Genomic DNA, 20819 nt, shown 5'->3' with positions numbered 1-20819 from the left:
TTGTATATGTAAGTAAGAGGGCAACCACCTTTAAGTCACTACAGAGGGTCCACAAATGTTGATCATCGTTCAGGCACCTCAACAGCTTGTTTCATGTTGTCATAGGTTTCTTTCATGTGGACTGCATAACCAACTGGAGTTGAAGGTAGCGCATTGCCTTCAATCAGCAAGACGTCTTTTTGACTTGTTTTGGACAAATCAACACATAGCCTCTATTCCTTTGGATTGTGACTTATTTTCAGACCTTCCATTAAACTGTTGATGCTGTTGCATGCCACAGAATCGCCCTGCATGAAAAAGTATTGGACAAGATCGTTATCACATTTGCAGAACAAAGAAATCTGAACATTACCTGCTAGGAGATTCCACTGCTGTAGGCTGGAACCTAAGAGCTCAGCATTATTCTTGGGCAGATTTAAATCTCTCACAAGATTGGTCATTTCACTTTGTGTTATGAGGTGTGGTTCAATTCAGGTTGCTGATAGAAAGTCTGAGTTGTGAGAGAAAGATGCTTCATGACACCAAGTGCCCTCTTCTTCCTCACTTAACTTGACTGAAAATCTGAAAATGTTTCTGGTGCTTTTGGAACCAACATTTCTTCTGTATGTGGTATTGGGCGTATAGCAGATGAAATGTTTGGATACTATAATGTTGAGTTCTACCTTGAAATTCCTTTCCTAATGGAGGCACCATGTAGAAATAGCAATTCGTAGTGTTATCAGTTGGTTCTCAGTAGCTCATTGGGACTGCAAAAGGCCTATATTGCTTCTTCCCAAGCATCCACTGGGTAAGATGTGATGCACATACAGAACAGACCAAATGTTTGGACACACCTTCTCATTCAAAGAGTTTTCTTTATTTTCATGACTCTGAAAATTGTAGATTTACATTGAAGGGTTCAAAACTATAAATTAACACATGTGGAATGAAATACTTAACAAAAAAGTGTGTGTAACACCTGAAAATATGTCTTATATTCTAGGTTCTTCAAAGTAGCCACCTTTTGCTTTGATTACTGCTTTGCACACTCTTGGCATTCTCTTGATGAGCTTCAAGAGGTAGTCACCTGAAATGGTCTTCCAACAGTCTTGAAAGAGTTCACAGAGATGCTTAGCACTTGTTGGCCCTTTTGCCTTCACTCTGCAGTCCAGCTCACCCTAAACAATCTCAATTGGGTTCAGGTCTGGTGACTGTGGAGGCCAGGTCATCTGGCATAGCACCCCATCACTCTCCTTCTTAGTCAAATAGCCCTTACACAGCCTGGAGGTGTGTTTGGAGTCATTTTCCTGCTGAAAAATAAATGATGGTCCAACTAAACGCAAACCGTATGGAATAGCATGCCGCTGCAAGATGCTGTGGTAGCCATGCTGGTTCAGTATGCCTTCAGTTTTGAAGAAATCCCCAACAGTGTCACCAGCAAAGCACCCCCACACCATCACACCTCCTCCTCCATGCTTCACGGTGGGAACCAGGCATGTAGAGTCCATCCGTTCACCTTTTCTGCGTTGCACAAAGACACAGTGGTTGGATCCAAAGATCTCAAATTTGGACTCATCAGACCAAAGCACAGATTTCCACTGGTCTAATGTCCATTCCTTGTGTTCTTTAGCCCAAACAAGTCTGTTCTGCTTGTTGCTTGTCCTTAGCAGTGGTTTCCTAGCAGCTATTTTACCATGAAGGCCTGCTGCACAAAGTCTCTTCTTAACAGTTGTTCTAGAGATGTTTCTGCTGCTAGAACTCTGTGTGGCATTGACCTGGTCTCTAATCTGAGCTGATGTTAACCTGCGATTTCTGAGGCTGGTGACTCGGATAAACTTATCCTCCGCAGCACAGGTGACTCTCGGTCTTCCTTTCCTGGAGTGGTCCTCATGTGAGCCAGTTTCTTTGAAGCGTTTGATGTTTTTTTCCACTGCACTTGGGGACACTTTCAAAGTTTTCCCAATTTTTCGGACTGACTGACCTTTATTTCTTAAAGTAAAGATGGCCACTCGTTTTTCTTTACTTAGCTGCTTTTTTCTTGCCATAATACAAATTCTAACAGTCTATTTAGTAGGACTATAGGGGGCTTTACACGCAACGATATCGTTAACGATATGTCATCGAGGTCACTTAATTCATGATGCACATCCGGCGTCGTTAGCGACGTCGTTGCATGTGACACCTATGAGCGAGTGTTAACGATCAAAAACACTCACCTAATCGTTGATCGTTGACACGTCATTCATTTTCAAAAAATCGTTGCTGGTGAAGGACGCAGGTTGTTCATCGTTCCTGAGGCACCACACATCGCTACGTGTGACACCCCAGGAATGGTGAACAACTCCGTACCTGCGTCCTCCGGCAACAAGGTGGGCGTGACTTTCATGTGGCTGCTCTCCGCCCCTCTGCTTCTATTGGACGCCTGCCGTGTGACATCGCTGTGACGCCGCACGAACTGCCCCCTTAGAAAAGAGGCTGTTCGCCAGCCACAGCAACATCGCTAGGAAGGTAAGTATGTGTGATGGGTACTAGCGATTTTGTACGCCACGGGCAGCTGTGTATCCGCCAGACTTCTGCACAACACAACTGATGGTCCCAACCCCATTTATAAGGCAAGAAATCCCACTTATTAAACCTGACAAGGCACACCTGTGAAGAGAAAACCATTTCCGGTGACTACCTCTTGAAGCTCATCAAGAGAATGCCAAGAGTGTGCAAAGCAGTAATCAAAGCAAAAGGTGGCTACTTTGAAGAACCTAGAATATAAGACATATTTTCAGTTGTTTCACAATTTTTGTAAAGTATTTCATTCCACATGTGTTAATTCATAGTTTTGATGCCTTCAATGTGAATCTACAATTTTAAGAGTCATGAAAATAACCAAAACTCTTTGAATGAGAAGGTGTGTCCAAACTTTTGGTCTGTAGTGTATATTTCAGCATTTGTCTGGAGCCCAACACTTGTCCCAATCTCCTATTCTGCAGCCACCATACTTGTTGTAGGCTTTCCTTGCCATGGTAGTTAAGTTTCGCCTTTGTGACTCAAAAGTGACTTCTCCGCATATGAAGAAAAACAACTATCTGCCTTGTTAATGCAAGAACGAGGCATATCTTAAAAAACATGTAAAAACATGTCAATATGCGAAGAAACTAAGCCGAGAAATCCTAAAACTGTATACCTTTCAAATAGAGCATTTATAGAAGTAGGTGATGCAACTGTAATTAGTATTATGCTATCGGAGCTGAGTTTGCATTTTTTGATTGGTCCCCCTAAGATCTGAGAATACTGAAGGCTCAATGGACTATAGATGATATAATAGACTAGCTACTAACAATGCAGGAATGATGATGAAATAATAAAGATGCAATTTTTCTATATGTTTGCATGAAAAGTGTCAAAAGTAACTACAACCTCCTCTAGATCTTGAAAATTAGAGCCAATCAGCACATTGAAGCATAACATTTGTTTTCAGCACCACAAAATTAGTTGGGTTCAACTGTTTAAATCTCTGAACCAATTTGTCTACACACCTATTACTTTCATCATGGAGTCATCCAATTGACTGAATATGCCCTCAAAGAACAATTGAAGATTGGTTGCTCAGAATTGGACAGCTCTTTTTGAGTCTATCAATAGTTACTTATTACAACATTATTTTCTTTTTTTAATTTCAGATGACTATGCTTTCATGGGTTCACTTATTATACAAGAGGTTGTGAAGGAACTTTTGGGGAAAGGTCTGGACACTGCTAAAGTCCTTCTTTTAGCTGGAAGCAGGTGAGACTTGGATTTTGATATGCAAGATTCCATGATCTAAAAAGAACTGACACATATAAGACCAGACTGACTATACGACTATTGCTATATGTAATCATGCTTGTTCTTCACTACTCTAGTGCTGGTGGAACAGGTGTTCTTCTAAATGTAGACCTGGTGGCTGAGCAACTGGAAGAACTGGGCTATACAGGGATCCAAGTTCGTGGTCTATCGGATTCTGGCTGGTTTCTTGATAATCAGCAGTACCGGAGGACTGACTGCACAGATATTATCACATGTGCCCCTACAGAGGCCATCCAGAGAGGAATCAGGTAATTGGAGAGTCTAAGTGACAATAACCCAAGCATGTATAAAACTGTGTAAAGTGTATACATCGGTAAATACCAACCTAATTACTATGGAAACTTAGTTGGTTAGGTTCTCATGGTGTAACCTTTCCTATACATGTTTGGCAAAATTCCTTATGTAGTTTTCAAGTTGATGGTTAAAAGTAGGGATAGGGTTTATAGAATATAATTTTGCCAAGAATTGGTCTTTGACATAAACTCTCCCTATATCAGGTACTGGAATGGGGTCATTCCCGAAAGGTGTAAGCAACAGTTCAAAGAAGGGGAAGAATGGAACTGCTTCTTTGGCTACAAGGTCTACCCAACACTGAGAAGTAAGTGGTACAAAAGTGATACACAAATATATTTACCATTAAAGTGGACCTGTCCAAACCTGACCACCAATACAACTTAAAACTGACCTGAGATATAAGTGACTAGCATCTCCCGAAAGGAAAAAATGCAGCAGCTGTCAGCTGTATACTATAGCTGCCACCTTACAGCATTAGTCGCAACCTGTGTTGGCACCAACAATGGGCGTTTAACCCTTTAGATGCTGTCAATAGTGGCTACGACATCTAGATGGTTAACAATGTGAGAACTCCTTCTTTAACCCCAATGGCATCCTGACATCATGATTGTGTTGTTCTGATGGTTCCCATGGCAGTTCACGGCCAAATATCATTCTTAGAGTTTGCCGGCTATAGTGACCTGTTCAGAAGTTAACTACGTGGTAAAAATTACATCTTTCTTTCCTATCATGCCACTTAGCATTAATTCCTCAAAAGCAGCTGAAGGGTTAATGAACTACCTGACAGCAGTTTTGATTGTTCAGGGGGGCTGTTTTTAAAATGATATCAGTTTTAAAGATTTTCCAATATATAGATCAGTTTAAAACTTGATAGATCCCTAAAAAAATAAGTTTAGTTAATGTCCTTGAAAAATGAAAAATTACTGCTACAATTTTAAAGATTCTAACATCCGAACAAAATAAAAGAACATTTTACAGATGGTGCTGATGTAAAACAGACATGAGGTAAATGTTATTTATTAACTATTTTGTGAGCTGACTGTATGGATTAAAGCCTGCTTTACACGCTGCAATGTATCTTACAATGTGTCGGCGTCACGTCGTAAGTGACGCACATCCGGCATCGTAAGGTACATTGCAGTGTGTGACAGGTACGTGCGATTGCGATTGAATGTTAAAATGTTCATAGCATACACATCGTACCTTTCTCTAGAATTGCACGTCAGATTGTTCATCGTACCCGGGGTAGCACACATCGCAGTGTGTGACACCCCGGGAACGATGAACAGATCTTACCTACGTCCTGCGGCTCCCGGCCCACAATGCGGAAGGAAGGAGGTAGGCGGGATGTTTACGTCCCGCTCATCTCTGCCTCTCCGCTTCTATTGGCCGGCTGCCGCGTGACGTTGATGTGATGCCGAACGTCCCTCCTACTCCAGGAAGTGGACGTTCGCCACCCACATCGAGGTCGTATGGAAGGTAAGTACGTGTGACGGCGGTTAATCGTTTGTGCGGCACGTTCAACAAATTGAACTTGCCACACATGCGATGGGGGCGTTGCAAATCGCATACGATATCGTATGCGAAATTGCAACATGTAAAGCAGGCTTTACCCCATCACCCCCGCCGATGTTCCATTTTTTTCCTCCCTTCTTCCAAGAGCCATAACTTTTTTATTTTTCCATCAATATAACCATATGAGGGCTTGTTTTTTTACAGGATGAGTTGTATTTTTGAGCAACACCATTCATTCTGCCCTTTATTATACTGGAAAATGAGAAAAAAAATTCCAAGTGCGGTGAAATTGCAAAAAAAGTTCAATTCCACAATTTTTTTTTTATTTACCATGTTCACTATATGGTAAACCTGACCAGGTATTATGATTCCCCAGGTCAGTACGCGTTCGCTGATACCAAACATGTATAGTTTTGCTTTTATCTAAGTGGTAGAAAAAAATTCAGAAATTTGTCAAAAAAAAAGAATAGCACTTCTGTTGCCATATCTCAAGACCACTAGTGTTCTCAATTTTTGGGGTCTGGGGCTCAGTGATGGCTTTTTTTTTTGCATCTTGAACTGATAATTTTAATTATAACATTTTTGCAATATTTTGATCGCCTGCTATTTAATTTTGATGCAATGTTGCGGCAACCAAAAAAACTGGCGTTTTGACTTTTTATTGCTATGCCCTTTACCTATCATATTAATTGATTTTATATTTTGATAGACTGGGCATTTCTGAACTCAGCAATACCAAATATGTGCATCTTATTTTTTTTATTGTTTTATTTTCAATAGAGCAAAATGGGAATGATTTGAACTTTTAAAGTTTTTTCATATTTTTATAAAACTTTTTTTTTACATTTTTTATTGATTTTATTAGACCGCTTAGGGGACTTTAAGCCTGCACAGTCTGATTACTTCTGTTGATTAGAGCGATGCTTCAACATCCCTCTGAACAGCAGAATTGCTGATGATCTGTGAATGCCGGCTGTTGATAGGGATGATCAGCTGACCCCCGGGTGTCATGACAACCCATTGGGACCCATGAGTGTGTGACGCCCTGGGCAAGCCAGGGGTAACAGGTCACAACACCACACGCACCCCACATTCCCTGCAGGTACACCTAAGTCAAACAAAAATCCTTGTTGCCTTCCTCCAGGAGCTGGTGTTCACACCAGGGGGTGGGCCAGGCGGTTGGCTCCACCTACCGAGGAGTTCACAGCTCTGGAGGCGGGAAAACCAGGCAGTTTAGCTCAGGCAGAGCTTGAGTGAAGAGTTAAGCTAGGGAAGTGAAGGAGTAAACAAGCAGATGAGTGTTAGAGTTGAAAGTGAAAGGAAGTGAAGTGAAGTGGAAAAGTAGAGAAAGTGAAGAAAGTGACAGCAAGCAGCCTGAAGTTAAGGCTACTTTACACACTGCGATATCGGTCCCGATATCGCTAGTGTGGGTACCCGCCCCCATCTGTTGCGCGACACGGGCATATCGCTGCCCGTGCCGCACAACATCGCCCAGACCCGTCACACATACTTACCTGTCCGGCGACGTCGCTGTGACCGGCGAGCCGCCTCCTTTCTAAGGGGGTGGTCCGTGCGGCGTCACAGCGACGTCACTGAAACGTCACTGAACCGCCGCCCAATAGCAGCGGAGGGGCGGAGATGAGCGGGACGTAACATCCCGCCCACCTCCTCCCTTCCGCATAGCGGCCGGGAGGCAGGTAAGGGGAGCTTCCTCGTTCCTGCGGCGTCACACGCAGCGATGTGTGCTGCCGCAGGAACGAGGAACAACCTCGTTACTGCTGCAGTAACGAGATTTGAGAATGGACCCCCATGTCGCCGATTAGCGATTTTGCACGTTTTTGCAACGATGCAAAATCGCTTATCGGTGTCACACGCAACGGCATCGCTAATGCGGCCGGATGTGCGTCACGAATTCCGTGACCCCAACGACTCCGCATTAGCGATGTCGCAGCGTGTAAAGCCCGCTTTAGTCCGGGTGTGTGCCCCGGACTGAGACAGCAAGGTTGGAAGACGGCGGTGACCGTCTGCAGGCGAGACTGATTGGAGGTTGCCGAAAGGACCGTGGACGGGTGGTGATCCGGCGGTACCGGAGCGGTATACGAAGATTAGTCAGCACCAGGGCAGGGGCCTTTCGGATCCCGGCAAGGCTAGGAGTCGCCATAATTTGCCAAATCCGTCAGTGAAGGGGACGACTGTCTCTCAACAACTAAAGGCCCTGTCACACACAGAGATAAATCTGCGGCAGATCTGTGGTCGCAGTGAAATTGTGGACAATTAGTGCCAGGTTTGTGGCTGTGTACAAATGGAACAAAAATGTCCATGATTTCACTGCAACCACGGATCTGCCAAAGATTTATCTCTGTGTGTGACGGGGCCTTAAGTCCCGATTGAAGGCAACAGTCCGACCGTAGAGGGGAGACACCGCCACCGCCAAGGCACCAGTTTCCCAGGGCCAGCGCCTGCGGGCAAGAGTGGAGCTCCTCCGGCTCATATCCAAGCTGGGGAGCGGGTTACCGGTGGGAACCCATCGCAACCAAACAACAATACATAGGTGCAGGAAAGAGACCGTCACCGTCGCCTGCAGGGGATATCAACAGTGCAACCGTCTGAGGGACCCGTCCAACCAGCCGTTTGTTTACCGAGAACTGTGTCGTGTTGACTGGCTGATTGAGTACCTCCGTGCCGTGCGGCACAGCACTGCTCCTGCGCCCCTGCACCTCCACAGGCCCATAGCCCGCCTGTCCACCATCCCAACCCCATCACTGGGCCCCGGGATCACCAACCCCTACCCATGGAGGGGCAACACAACAACTGGCTGCTCCACACCATCACTCCCGGGATCCCCAGCCAGAGCAGCGGTGGTGTACACTCAATCACCACAACCGTGGGTGGCGTCACGGACAATAAACAATCCCCACACCCAAACCCCTTTCACTCACGGGCGAGGAGCGCCGCTAGAGTCCCCGGGATCCGGCCCATCGCTCGAGCCATCGAGCAGCAGCAGGCCGCGGTAGCAGCGGCAGCCGGACCCGAGCAGTGGGAGAGCGCGGCGTCCCCTCCTCCGCCCGCGACAAGTGCATCACAGGGCCACCAATGGCGGCAGGAAATGACGCGAGTTAGATCACGCTGTCAGAGCTTAACAGCTCGATCTAACTACCGTATTTTTCGCTTTATAAGACGCACTTTTCCTCCCAAAAATTTGGGAGGAAAATGGGGGGTGCGGCTTATAAAGCGAATATAGCAGTACCTGGGGGTCCTGTCTGTGCGGTGATCGGGCGGCCGGGTGCCTGTGGCTGCATGCAAGCGGCCGGGTACCTGTGCTTGCGTGCGGTGGCAGCCGGGTACCCGTGGCTGCGTACGGGCGGCTGTTGGGTGCTGTGTGCGGGCTGTGGCCGGGTGCTGTGTGCGGGCGGCGGCCGGGTGCTGTGTGCGAGCGGCAGCTGGGTGCTGTGTGCGGGCGGCGGCCGGGTGCTGTGTGCGGGCAGCGGCAGCCGGACCCGAGCAGTGGGAGAGCGCGGCGTCCCCTCCACCGCCCGCGACAACTTGGCGTCACGAACAGGATCTTACCGCTCTGCCGTCAGGTAGAGGTGCGCCTTGTTACCGCCGGAGGTGTCCGGCCGAAAAATTTCAGAAGCCGCCATCTTTGGCGCGAAGAGTTCCCGCTCGAGCGTCTTTTCGAGTAGCAGAGGCGCGAAGGCCAAAACCCCGCCCCGATAGAGGAGGGGGCGAAAAGAAGCTAGGGGACGCGATGGCGGCTGGCTGCATGTGAGCGCAGCTATAAAAGCAGGGACGCCAGGACTCTGCAGTCACCCTGTTCCTGGAAGAAGTCACCAGCAGAATGTGGATGCCGTCCCGAAGCACCGTAGCCCCCGCGCCGGGAACCGCGGCGTGGGTGGAGATCCGGACCACGCAGCTCTATCAAAGGCTGCATGTCAAGATGCAGTTCCTCATGGAGGAGTGGGAGGCCGACATGGTGGACGTGATAGCGACCGTACGGAGACGCGAGGAGGAAGCTGAGGAAGGGAGAGTGAGTGACCCACGCCCCGATGCCCTTGAAGGGCCGGTCATCGCGGCTGCAGGACCCGGTCCAAGCCCTCTTGCCCTGTTACCTACCTCGCCACCCGTCTCGGAAGCTGTGACCCCGCCCCGCCACTAGGCCCGCTGCCACCGCAACCGGTAGCGATACCCAGCATGCCCGCCCCGGCGGGCCGACCTGTAGCCGGAGCCCGTAGCAAGTCGTAGGTGCTGCCATGGAAGGCCCCGAAGTCTGCACCGGAGGCAGCCCCTGAGAAGTCCCCCGAGCCGGAGCTGATGACCCGTTCCGTGCCGGAGGCCCAGCTGCGGAAAGCCCCTGTGCCCATCCCCCACACCTCGGCTGAGGTAGCACCGGGTTGTCGCTGCAAGGCGGCGCCCAAGGCCAAGACGCCGCGGGACCTGCCGCCCAGATCCCTGACAGTGGGCAGCGTCCAGAATGTCCCGCGAGGCCCGACCCGTGCGCCGGAGCTCGCAGCAGCACCGTATTGGGACAGGGAGCCGGTACCGCTGGGTCCGGAGATCGGAGAAAGGGAGAAGAAGAAAGCCGAATTGGTGGCACAGGCAATCCGAGAGAAGGAGAACCTCCGCCAGGCGACGTTCCGTGTCCGGGGCCCGCTGTATGAAGGACAGATGAGGCGGTTTGATGTCCGCCGGGGCTATGGGTTTACCTATGAACCGGGCCTGGAGTCCGAAGTGTTTATAGCCCGGTGGGATGTGAATGCCCACCTGCCCGAGGAGCACCCCGGCCGTAATATGATGCCGGGCGACATTGTACAGTATACCCGGCACTGCGGAGAGAGGGGGTGGTTCGCCCTAGATGCAAAACTGAGGGGCAGCCAAGAGAGCCGAGTGAGTTCTGCACCCCCTCCCTCGGATGAAGCTGAATATCCGGAGTAAGGGCAGCGGAGCACCATTGTCCAGTCCCCGTTGGGACCACCACTGAGTTTTGTTTGCAAGTTTGAAAAAGATGATGATAAGATGATAACCGAACAGTCACCTGATTCACCGTGATTTGGAAAACCGGCCGTTGCCGGCACCGTTGTCCCCGTGGGGACCGTTTAAAAAGTTGCATGGAGAACTTTCCATGGACAAGCCCGTGAACTTGCAGGGCAACCACAAACGTTAAGTGGCATGTAAATAAGTTGTTTACCGTTACTGTTTCCGCAGTTGCCGCCTCCGGAGAGGCAGGTTGGAGGGAGGGCCCGCAGTAGAGCCGGCTGGGGCCCAGCCACCACAGGAACCGGTGGCTACCCTCTGGAGGGGAAGAACAGATCCCGCTCGGGTGACTTGGTGCAGGACTGGGGTCAAGGGGTGCTGCCTGGGCTTTAGGGGCAGCATCAGGGCCAGGTTACTTGGGTGGGAGAGAGCGGAGACCGTAACCGTAAACCGTTTGCAACGTTCCCGATGTGGGATGATGCCATAAGTTGTAAATATGTTACCGTTTTTCATATTTTCACAGAAAACAAAAGGAAAATAAAACCGGTGTTGGACGGGCAGCCCGAGGACGGTCTGCATTTTGCTAAGGGGGAATGTGACGCCCTGGGCAAGCCAGGGGTCACAGGTCACAATACCACACACACCCCACATTCCCTGCAGGTACACCTAAGTCAAACAAAAATCCTTGTTGCCTTCCTCCAGGAGCTGGTGTCCACACCAGGGGGTGGGCCAGGCAGTTGGCTCCACCCACCGAGGAGTTCACAGCTCTGGAGGCAGGAAAACCAGGCAGTTTAGCTCAGGCAGAGCTTGAGTGAAGAGTTAAGCTAGGGAAGTGAAGGAGTAAACAAGCAGATGAGTGTTAGAGTTGAAAGTGAAAGGAAGTGAAGTGAAGTGGAAAAGTAGAGAAAGTGAAGAAAGTGACAGCAAGCAGCCTGAAGTTAGTGCGGGTGTGTGCCCCGGACTGAGACAGCAAGGTTGGCAGACGGCGGTGACCGTCTGCAGGCGAGACTGATTGGAGGTTGCCGAAAGGACCGTGGACGGGTGGTGACCCGGCGGTACCGGAGCGGTATACGAAGATTAGTCAGCACCAGGGCAGGGGCCTTTCGGATCCCGGCAAGGCTAGGAGTCGCCATAATTTGCCAAATCCGTCAGTGAAGGGGACGACTGTCTCTCAACAACTAAGTCCCGATTGAAGGCAACAGTCCGACCGTAGAGGGGAGACACCGCCACCGCCAAGGCACCAGTTTCCCAGGGCCAGCGCCTGCGGGCAAGAGTGGAGCTCCTCCGGCTCATATCCAAGCTGGGGAGCGGGTTACCGGTGGGAACCCATCGCAACCAAACAACAACACATAGGTGCAGGAAAGAGACCGTCACCGTCGCCTGCAGGGGATATCAACAGTGCAACCGTCTGAGGGACCCGTCCAACCAGCCGTTTGTTTACCGAGAACTGTGTCGTGTTGACTGGCTGAGTGAGTACCTCCGTGCCGTGCGGCACAGCGCTGCCCCTGCACCTCCACAGGCCCATAGCCCGCCTGTCCACCATCCCAACCCCATCACTGGGCCCCGGGATCACCAACCCCTACCCACGGAGGGGCAACACAACAACTGGCTGCTCCACACCATCACTCCCGGGATCCCCAGTCAGAGCAGCGGTGGTGTACACTCAATCACCACAACCGTGGGTGGCGTCACGGACAATAAACAATCCCCACACCCAAACCCCTTTCACTCACGGGCGAGGAGCGCCGCTAGAGTCCCCGGGATCCGGCCCATCGCTCGAGCCACCGAGCAGCAGCAGGCCGCGGTAGCAGCGGCAGCCGGACCCGAGCAGTGGGAGAGCGCGGCGTCCCCTCCTCCGCCCGCGACAAGTGCATCAAAGGGCCACCAATGGCGGCAGGAAATGACGCGAGTTAGATCACGCTGTCAGAGCTTAACAGCTCGATCTAACTACCGTATTTTTCGCTTTATAAGACGCACTTTTCCTCCCAAAAATTTGGGAGGAAAATGGGGGGTGCGGCTTATAAAGCGAATATAGCAGTACCTGGGGGTCCTGTCTGTGCGGTGATCGGGCGGCCGGGTGCCTGTGGCTGCATGCAAGCGGCCGGGTACCTGTGCTTGCGTGCGGTGGCAGCCGGGTACCCGTGGCTGCGTACGGGCGGCTGTCGGGTGCTGTGTGCGGGCTGTGGCTGGGTGCTGTGTGCGGGCGGCGGCCGGGTGCTGTGTGCGAGCAGCAGCTGGGTGCTGTGTGCGGGCGGCGGCCGGGTGCTGTGTGCGGGCAGCGGTCGGCGGCTGGGTGCTGTGTGCGGGCAGCGGCCGGGTGCTGTGTGCGGGCAGTGGCCGTCAGCCGGGTGCTGTGTGCAGTCGGCGGCTGGGTGCTGTGTGCAGGCAGCGGCCGGGTGCTGTGTGCGGGCAGTGGCCGGCGGCCGGGTGCTGTGTGTGGGCGGCGACTGGGTGCTGTGTGCGGGCGGCGGCCGGGTGCTGTATGCGGGCAGCGGTCGGCGGCTGGGTGCTGTGTGCGGGCAGCGGCCGGGTGCTGTGTGCGGGCAGTGGCCAGCAGCCGGGTGCTGTGTGCGGGCAGCGGCCGGGTGCTGTGTGCGGGCAGTGGCTGGCGGACGGGTGCTGTGTGCGGGCAGCAGCTGGGTGCTGTCTGCGGGCAGCGGCCGGGTGCTGTGTGCGGGCAGTGACCGTCAGCCGGGTGCTGTGTGCAGTCGGCGGCTGGGTGCTGTGTGCGGGCAGCGGCCGGGTGCTGTGTGCGGGCAGTGGCCGGCGGCCGGGTGCTGTGTGTGGGTGGCAACTGGGTGCTGTGTGCGGGCAGCGGCCGGGTGCTGTGTGCGGGCAGTGGCAGGCGGCCAGGTGCTGTGTGTGGGCGGCGGTCGGGTGCCTGTGCGGGCGGCAGATGGCTGCCGCCGCTTGCACGCAGGGTGGGTGGGCAGCCTGTGGCAGCAGTTTGTCCGCGGTCCCAGTTTCAAATGATGGCGCCGGGAGAGGGCGTGTGCGCAGATGGAGCTCTTGGATGACAGCTCCATCTGCGCACGCGCTACAGGCACCATTATTTGAACCGGGACCACGGACACTGGGACACTCACTGCACCGGTCTGCTGCATGACTCACCCGCCATCGCCAATGCCGATGCTGCTGCTCCCGCCACCACCACGGGCTCCGTGGCTCCTGCCACCACGGGTCCCGCGGCTCCTGCCACCACGGGCCCCGCGGCTCCTGCCACCACGGGCCCCGCGGCTCCTGCCACCATGGGCCCCGCGGCTCCTGCCACCCCAGATGCCACCGCACCTGCCACCACGGACGGCACCTGCCACCACGGACCCCGCTGCCACTGACCTGTCGTGCCTGCCAGCAGAACCTCTGCCTCCTGTGACCGCGCTTCACCACCACTGCCGCCCCCCTCCGATAAGAGAACACCGGATTATAAGACGGACCCCATTTTTCTTTTTTTTACCTTTTTTATGTCTAAGTTTGGGGTGCGTCTTATAATCCGGTGCGTCTTATAAAGCGAAAAATACGGTAGTTAACAGGTGCGGGTGGATCTCCGACACATGTGGATCTCTTACAGATGTCGGCTTTTCAGATTAGTCGACATATGCGAGGAATAATGTGGGCCCGCATTAAAGGGACATACACGACCAATAACATACACGACCAAATTCCTACCAACTATTGTGAGAAGCTTGTGGAAGGATATTCAAAAGGTTTGACCGAAGTCATACAATTTAAGGGTACTGGTACCAAATACTAATGAAATGTATGTAAACTTTTGACTTTGCAGACAGTAATAAAAATGCCTTAAAGCATTCTCTCTCTCATTATTCTGGCATTTGGCAAATTTAAATAATTTTGGTTCCTAATTGACCTAAAACGGGAAAGATTTATTCTGATTTCATATCAGATAGTGAGAAAAACATGCATATATTTAGATAGTGTATGTAAACTTCTGGTTTCAACTGTATATATACCTCTGCTATGTACTCTGTAATGGCCGCATCCAACCACACACAGCTGCTCTAGTTTGGCACATACCACAGCTTATGATTAGTGAGTATATAGACATGACACAGCAGTTCCTTACAGATGCTTCTACACTTCCCTTCCTGTTTTATCACATGATGGAGTGTTTTTGTCGCATCTCCAAACCTCTGAGCTCATCATAAATCAAGTCAATGACATAAGAACTCCAGCGGCCAAAGACCTTATATGTCATTGATTTGATTTACGACGAGCACAAAGGGCTGGCGATGTGGCAGAAACATTAATTGCTGTGATAAAACAGGCAGGGAAATGTGTTACCTCAGGCAGGGAAATGTGCCTGTTACTCACACATTGTAAGCGACTTATGATATATCCTGGGGCAGGAGCTATGCTATGTGCCAAAATTTAACTGGACCGAGTCTGCATTTTAACACACAGCAAATAAAGATGTACTCTGATGAGCAAATGGGTAACAACGTTTTCAACTTTTGACTTTCAGGCTCCATATCTCACCATCCACTACAGCATTGAACTTGAGACTACCTTAATTTTATTATCAATCATCTTGGCTATCTCATACATAAATTTGACTTACAACTATTTTGCATTTGATTAGTTATGCAGAATATTGTCCTGTCACTGCATTATTACTATTTTATTCCTGATGGTGGAAAAATCTTTTTCTTGAAGTATACTACAAATTAGAACCTGTTCTCACATTCCCTAATAGCTTAGTGTGTTATTAGGTTGATTCCCAAGCGAAATGTCACTGGTTTGAAACAAGGAGCAGCCGTGAACAATATTTCCCAAGAGAAGAGAAACAGCATCATTCAGCTCATCGATAGAGGTCTCTCGGTCAAGAAAATTGCAAACTGCATTATGCGACTAATATGAAGTTTGGATGAATACGAAATGAAGTCCGTCCTTCTATTCAAAAGCCTAGAGGTGGATGTCCAAGCAAAATATCAGTCAACAAATTGACTCATCAAAGGGTCCATCAGTCTTAGGCCCCTTTCACACGCACGTGTCTCCGGTACGTGTTAGGTCCATTCCTGCACGTACCGAAGACATGGGCACACATAGACCCATTAAAATCAATGGGTCTGCGCACACGTGCGTGTTTTGCCATGGAACGTGTGTACGTGTGGAGCATACGCGTGTCCGTGTGTTCCACACATAGACATGTCCACGTTTTCTCCGGCATCACGGGTGTCACACGGCCCGCATACGGACCACACGGATGTAGTGTGGATGCGGTCCCGTGTGACACGTGCCGGAGGAAACTCACGTGTCAGAGAAAAAAATAACAGATCTTTACTCACCTTCTCCAGCTCTCCTGTCTCTACCGCTGCTGTCACTTGCTGCCGACCGCCGCTCATTATGCTCATTTCATATTCACTTCACTGCGGTCGGAAGCAGCAGCAGCGGGGAGTCGGCAGGGCTGGAGACCGAAGTTCAGCACCACGGACGGCGACGCCAGGGACAGGTGAGTTGAAAGTTCTCGTTCTCTGTGTGTTATCACGGATAACACACTGAGAACACACGTAGTGCCATAAACACGGCTCACGGAGGGGAAAACGCACCTTTGACACATCCGTGAAACACATGCGTGATTTTCACGGACATGTGAAGGGGTCTTAGTGTGACAAATAAGGCAGTGAAGGTGGCTCATATGATTCATAATAGGGAAATCAGAGATGTCTATGCAAGCACTATGCGACACACATTACACAAGTCTTGAATTGTGGCCTGATAAAAGGTGAAGAAGCCTGGACTTCAATAAGTTGTTGGCTCTAGTTTGCAAAAAAGAATGAAAAATGGGCAGTAGAAGATTTAAAACAGGTAATTGACTAAACTCTGATGGATACAAACGGGTCTGGAAGAAATAAGGGAAAAAAATTGAACTGTTAAGTTCAATGGAGAAAGCTTGATGATATGGGTTTATTTCATCCCCAACGGCATTAGATACTTAATCAGGATCAATGGTGGTCTCAATGCTGAGCTATATGTATCTTTCAAGACAAGTTACTTTGTACACTTGAGTACTATGGGTATAAATAGGATGAAATGGTGGACCAGCAGGACAATGACCCGAAGCATACGTCGAAATTGTTGAAAAAACAATTTCAGTGACAATGAAGTAGAGGTGCTGGATTGGTCCCCACAGTCCCCAGGCCTCAACCCAGTCGAAGACTTGTGGGTAGAGTTGAATAAACAGCTGCATACATACCCAAGTGAGTCGGCCAGTATGCACCAATATTGGGAGCTTGTAGAAGAGGGCTAGGATCAGAATTCGATCAAGACATGCATGAATCTGATTGAGGGCATGCCCAGAAGGAATCAGACAGTGTTGAAAGCCAAAGGTGGATTTCCAAAATGTTAACCAAGTAATAAAAATTAAAATTTAGATTTTTAGGAGCAAAACAGTAATAATGTAGTGACATTATAATAATTACTATTTTTATATAGCGCTAACATATTCCGCAGCGCTTTACATACATCAGCAACACTGTCCCCATTGGGGCTCACAATCTAAATTCCCTATCAGTATGTCTTTGGAGTGTGGGAGGAAACTGGAGAACCCAGAGGAAACCCACGCAAACACAGGCAGAACATACAAACTCCTTGGAGATGCTGTCCTTGGTCTTGACATGACAAGAATCCGCATAACTAATAATATGCTAAATAGTTGCAAGTCAAATTTATGTATGAGATAGCCTTAAAATGAATGTAGTCTCAAGTTTGAAACTGTAGTGGATGGATAGATATGGAGCCTGAAAGGCAAAAGGTCAAAACACGGTTACACTGTTGCTTGTCAGTGAATATAGCGGGGGCACTTATTACATTATCCCTGCACAGGACCTTTTATTTTTAAGCACCTCCGATTGTGAAAAAATCTATTACTTAGAATGTACTTTCTTCATGGGAAAGCCCACTTAATCAAAAAGTATGACTGCCTCTTTACTCACTCTTTGTGCTGCTTGAAAAAAAAAGTATGGCTGCCCATGTGAAATTGTTTGACTTTACTCAAGACATTACATCCTTGACATCTTGGTCTTGTTCTGTCAATACTTTGATTTCCTATTACTGTCATACAGTGGAAGAAATAAGTATTTGATCCCTTGCTGATTTTTTAAGTTTGCCCACTGACAAAGACATGAACAGTCAATACATTTAACAGTAGATTAATTTTAACTATGAGAGATAGAATATCCAAAATAAAATCTAGAAAATCACATTGTATAAATTATATAAATGTACAGTGGAACCTCGCTTAACGAGTAACCCACTTAACGAGAATTTCGCTTAACAAGCAAAGCTTTCTGTAAATTTGTAACTCGGTTTACGAGAAAGCTTTGCTGTATGAGCAAAATACTCACCGCACACACTTCCAGTTCCGTACATCCACCGCGCTCTGACCCGCACTTGCAGTCCACACAAACACACACAAGCATGCACAAACACATACAAACACACAAGCATGCACACACATACAGTATTATACACACCTTACCTTCCGTTCCACTGCTGGCCTCATGGTTCTAGAGTCCGCCGGTATATCGTGACGTCCTCGCGGCGAACTACAAGACCCAAGAGGCCGGCGATGGAACGGAAGGTAAGGTGAGCATAATATGTGTACCTTCAGTTCCATCAGCGGCCTCCTGGGTCCTGTAGTTCGCCGCTCCACTCCAGGCTGTGCATTGGCAACCATAGCGACGAAGCAGGAACTTCCTCTGTCACCGCTACTCAAAGGCAGCGCGCTGGCCAATCAGAGGCAAGCGGCTCCTGCCTTTGATGTCAGCACTCTGGCAGCGGAAGTTCCTCCCTCGTCGTTATGGTAACCCGATACACAGCCCGTACCGGAGAATAGGAACTCCCAGGAGACCGGCGATGGAACGGAAGGAAAGGTGTGTGCGTGTGCATGCATGCATGCTTGTGTGTTTGTGTATGTTTGTGTGAGTTTGTGTGTGTTTGTACGTGTTTGTGCATGTGTGGAATGACACAATAGGGGACCAGGATGGGACATTTAACGAGTTGTGGAACTAATTGTCTGCATTGCAATGATTTCCTATGGGAAATCTTGCTTTGCTGAACGAGTAACTTGGTTAACAAGCACACTCCCAAAACGGATTGTTCTCTTTAACCAAGGTTCCACTGTATTTGCATTTTGCAGAGAGAAATAAGTATTTGTTCCCTTACCAACCATTAAGCATTCTGGCTCCTACAGACCAGTTAGATGCTCCTAATCAACTCGTTACCTTCATTAAAGACAGCTATCTTAAATTATCACCTGTATAAAAGACTCCTGTCTGCACACTCAATGGGGAAGACCAATGAGCTTTCTAAGTATGTTAGGGACAAGATCATAGACATGCACAAGCCTGGAATGGGTTACAAAACCATAAATAAGGTGCTGGGTGAGAAGGAGACAACCGTTGCTTCGATAGTAAGAAAATGGAAGAAAAAGAAAATGACTGTCAATCGATATTGATCTGGGGCTTCATGCAAAATCTCCCCTTGTGGGATATCCAGGATCATGAGGATGGTGAGAAATCAGCCTAAAACTACACAGGGGGAACTTGTTATTGATCTCAAGGCAGTTGGGACCACTGTCACTAAGAAAACCGTTGGTAACACATTGCACCGTAATAAATTAAAATCCTGCAGAGCCCGCAAAGTCCCACTGCTCAAGAAGTCACATGTGCAGGCCCATGTGAAGTTTGCCAATGAACATCTGGATGATTCTGAGAGTGATTGGGAGAAGGTGCTGTGGTCAGATCAGACAAAAATTGAGTTCTTTCGCATGCACTCAACTCCCTGTGTTTGGAGGATGAGAACTGCTGGTTATGACCCGAACGACACCATCCCCACTGTCAAACATGGAGGTGGAAACATGTTTTGGTAGTGTTTCCCTGCTAAGGGCACAGGACTACTTCACCGCATATATGAGACAATGGATGGAGCCATGCACCATAAAATCCTGAGTGACAACCTCCTTCCCTCCACCAGGACATTAAAAATGGGTTGTGGCTGGGTCTTCTAGCTCAACAATAACTCAAAACATACAGCCAAGGCAACAAAGGAGTGGCTCAAAAATAAGCACATTAAGGTCATGGAGTAGCCTAGCCAGTTTCTGGACCTTAATCCCATAGAAAATTTATGGAGGGAGCTTAAGCTCTGAGTTGCCAAGTGACAGCCTCAACATCTTAATGATTTAGAGATGATCTGCAAAAAGGAGTGGTTAAAAATTCCTCCTGACATGTACGCAAACCTCGTCAGCAAATACAAAAAAACATCTGACCAGAAGGGGCAGGGGCTCAGCCAACAAAGCTGATACCACGAAGCAACATTTTTCTCGTGGCTGAGGCCCCGCCCTTTCTGGTGACATGGGTACGACCTCACACAAGGGAAAAAGTGAATCGTTTGTATAATACTTATGCTAATTCTAACAGGGGAAGGGGATAATGCTGAATAACCCCCCCCCCAGATATTTTCTGATCCTCAGCTGCTGTCACGCAAGAAGCTGATGATTTTATAAACTTTACTTTCTTGAGTTTCAAAACCTATACATCCGAGCTGACAACTAAAGGTATGTATAGAATCAGCCTGATAGTGCCAGTTCTATACTGGCACTATCAGCCTGATAGTGCCAGTATAGAACTGGCTTTAGGTTATATACGAAAATCCTTGTTCCCTTTAAGTCCTGGTGTACAATATTTTCTATACACTGTGTCATGATCTACAATTGTAGCTATAAAGGATGTGCATGCATATCCTGATCATGGTAAAGGATCCATTATTGATAAATGGCATAGCTAAGGCAAACTGCATTGGGTTCCAGATGCACATTCAGAATTAGAAGTGGCTATGTGTTGCCAGCTGGTTGACATCTGCACTCCAGACATGGCCAGTTCTATTTTTGTCTGCCTTTGAAATGCAATGCTGTAAACACTATCATTTATTAATGGGGAAAATGAATTGTCACATGTATGTTACCTGTTATTAATAGTTTCTCTATCAGTTACCATAAATATATCATTTTTTTTTACCTGGGCTAGATGCAGAGATTTCCTTTAGCCTGGCATTATGTTTTTGTTCCGGTGGCTCTCTGTTCCTGGGATAATGCACCCTTTCCCTTTCTGCACCTTCTATGTAAATCTATTTGTTATCAAGGTGAGCGTGATCCATTATTCTTCTTTGTGGCCTTCAACTGTAGAAGCACTCCCATTTGGCTAACA

The 20819-nt window shown here is 48.8% G+C and overlaps 1 protein-coding gene across 2 annotated transcripts in view; it reads left to right on the top strand.

Moving 5' to 3' along the window:
• NOTUM (notum, palmitoleoyl-protein carboxylesterase) overlaps positions 1–20819 on the top strand; it is a 158560-nt gene that overhangs the window by 104442 nt on the left and 33299 nt on the right. For both annotated transcript variants that reach the window (XR_012754070.1, XM_075347519.1), the window contains exons 7-9: positions 3654–3756; positions 3876–4067; positions 4317–4417. Coding sequence is in view for 1 of the 2 variants with exons in the window: in XM_075347519.1 (XP_075203634.1) it covers positions 3654–3756; positions 3876–4067; positions 4317–4417 (396 nt within the window). In the remaining variant the exon portion in view is untranslated. The remainder of the gene's footprint in view (positions 1–3653; positions 3757–3875; positions 4068–4316; positions 4418–20819) is intronic.

This window comes from Anomaloglossus baeobatrachus, chromosome 5 (assembly GCF_048569485.1).
Source record: "Anomaloglossus baeobatrachus isolate aAnoBae1 chromosome 5, aAnoBae1.hap1, whole genome shotgun sequence".
NCBI lineage: Eukaryota > Metazoa > Chordata > Amphibia > Anura > Aromobatidae > Anomaloglossus > Anomaloglossus baeobatrachus.
This window is presented reverse-complemented; position numbering and strand designations above follow the sequence as displayed.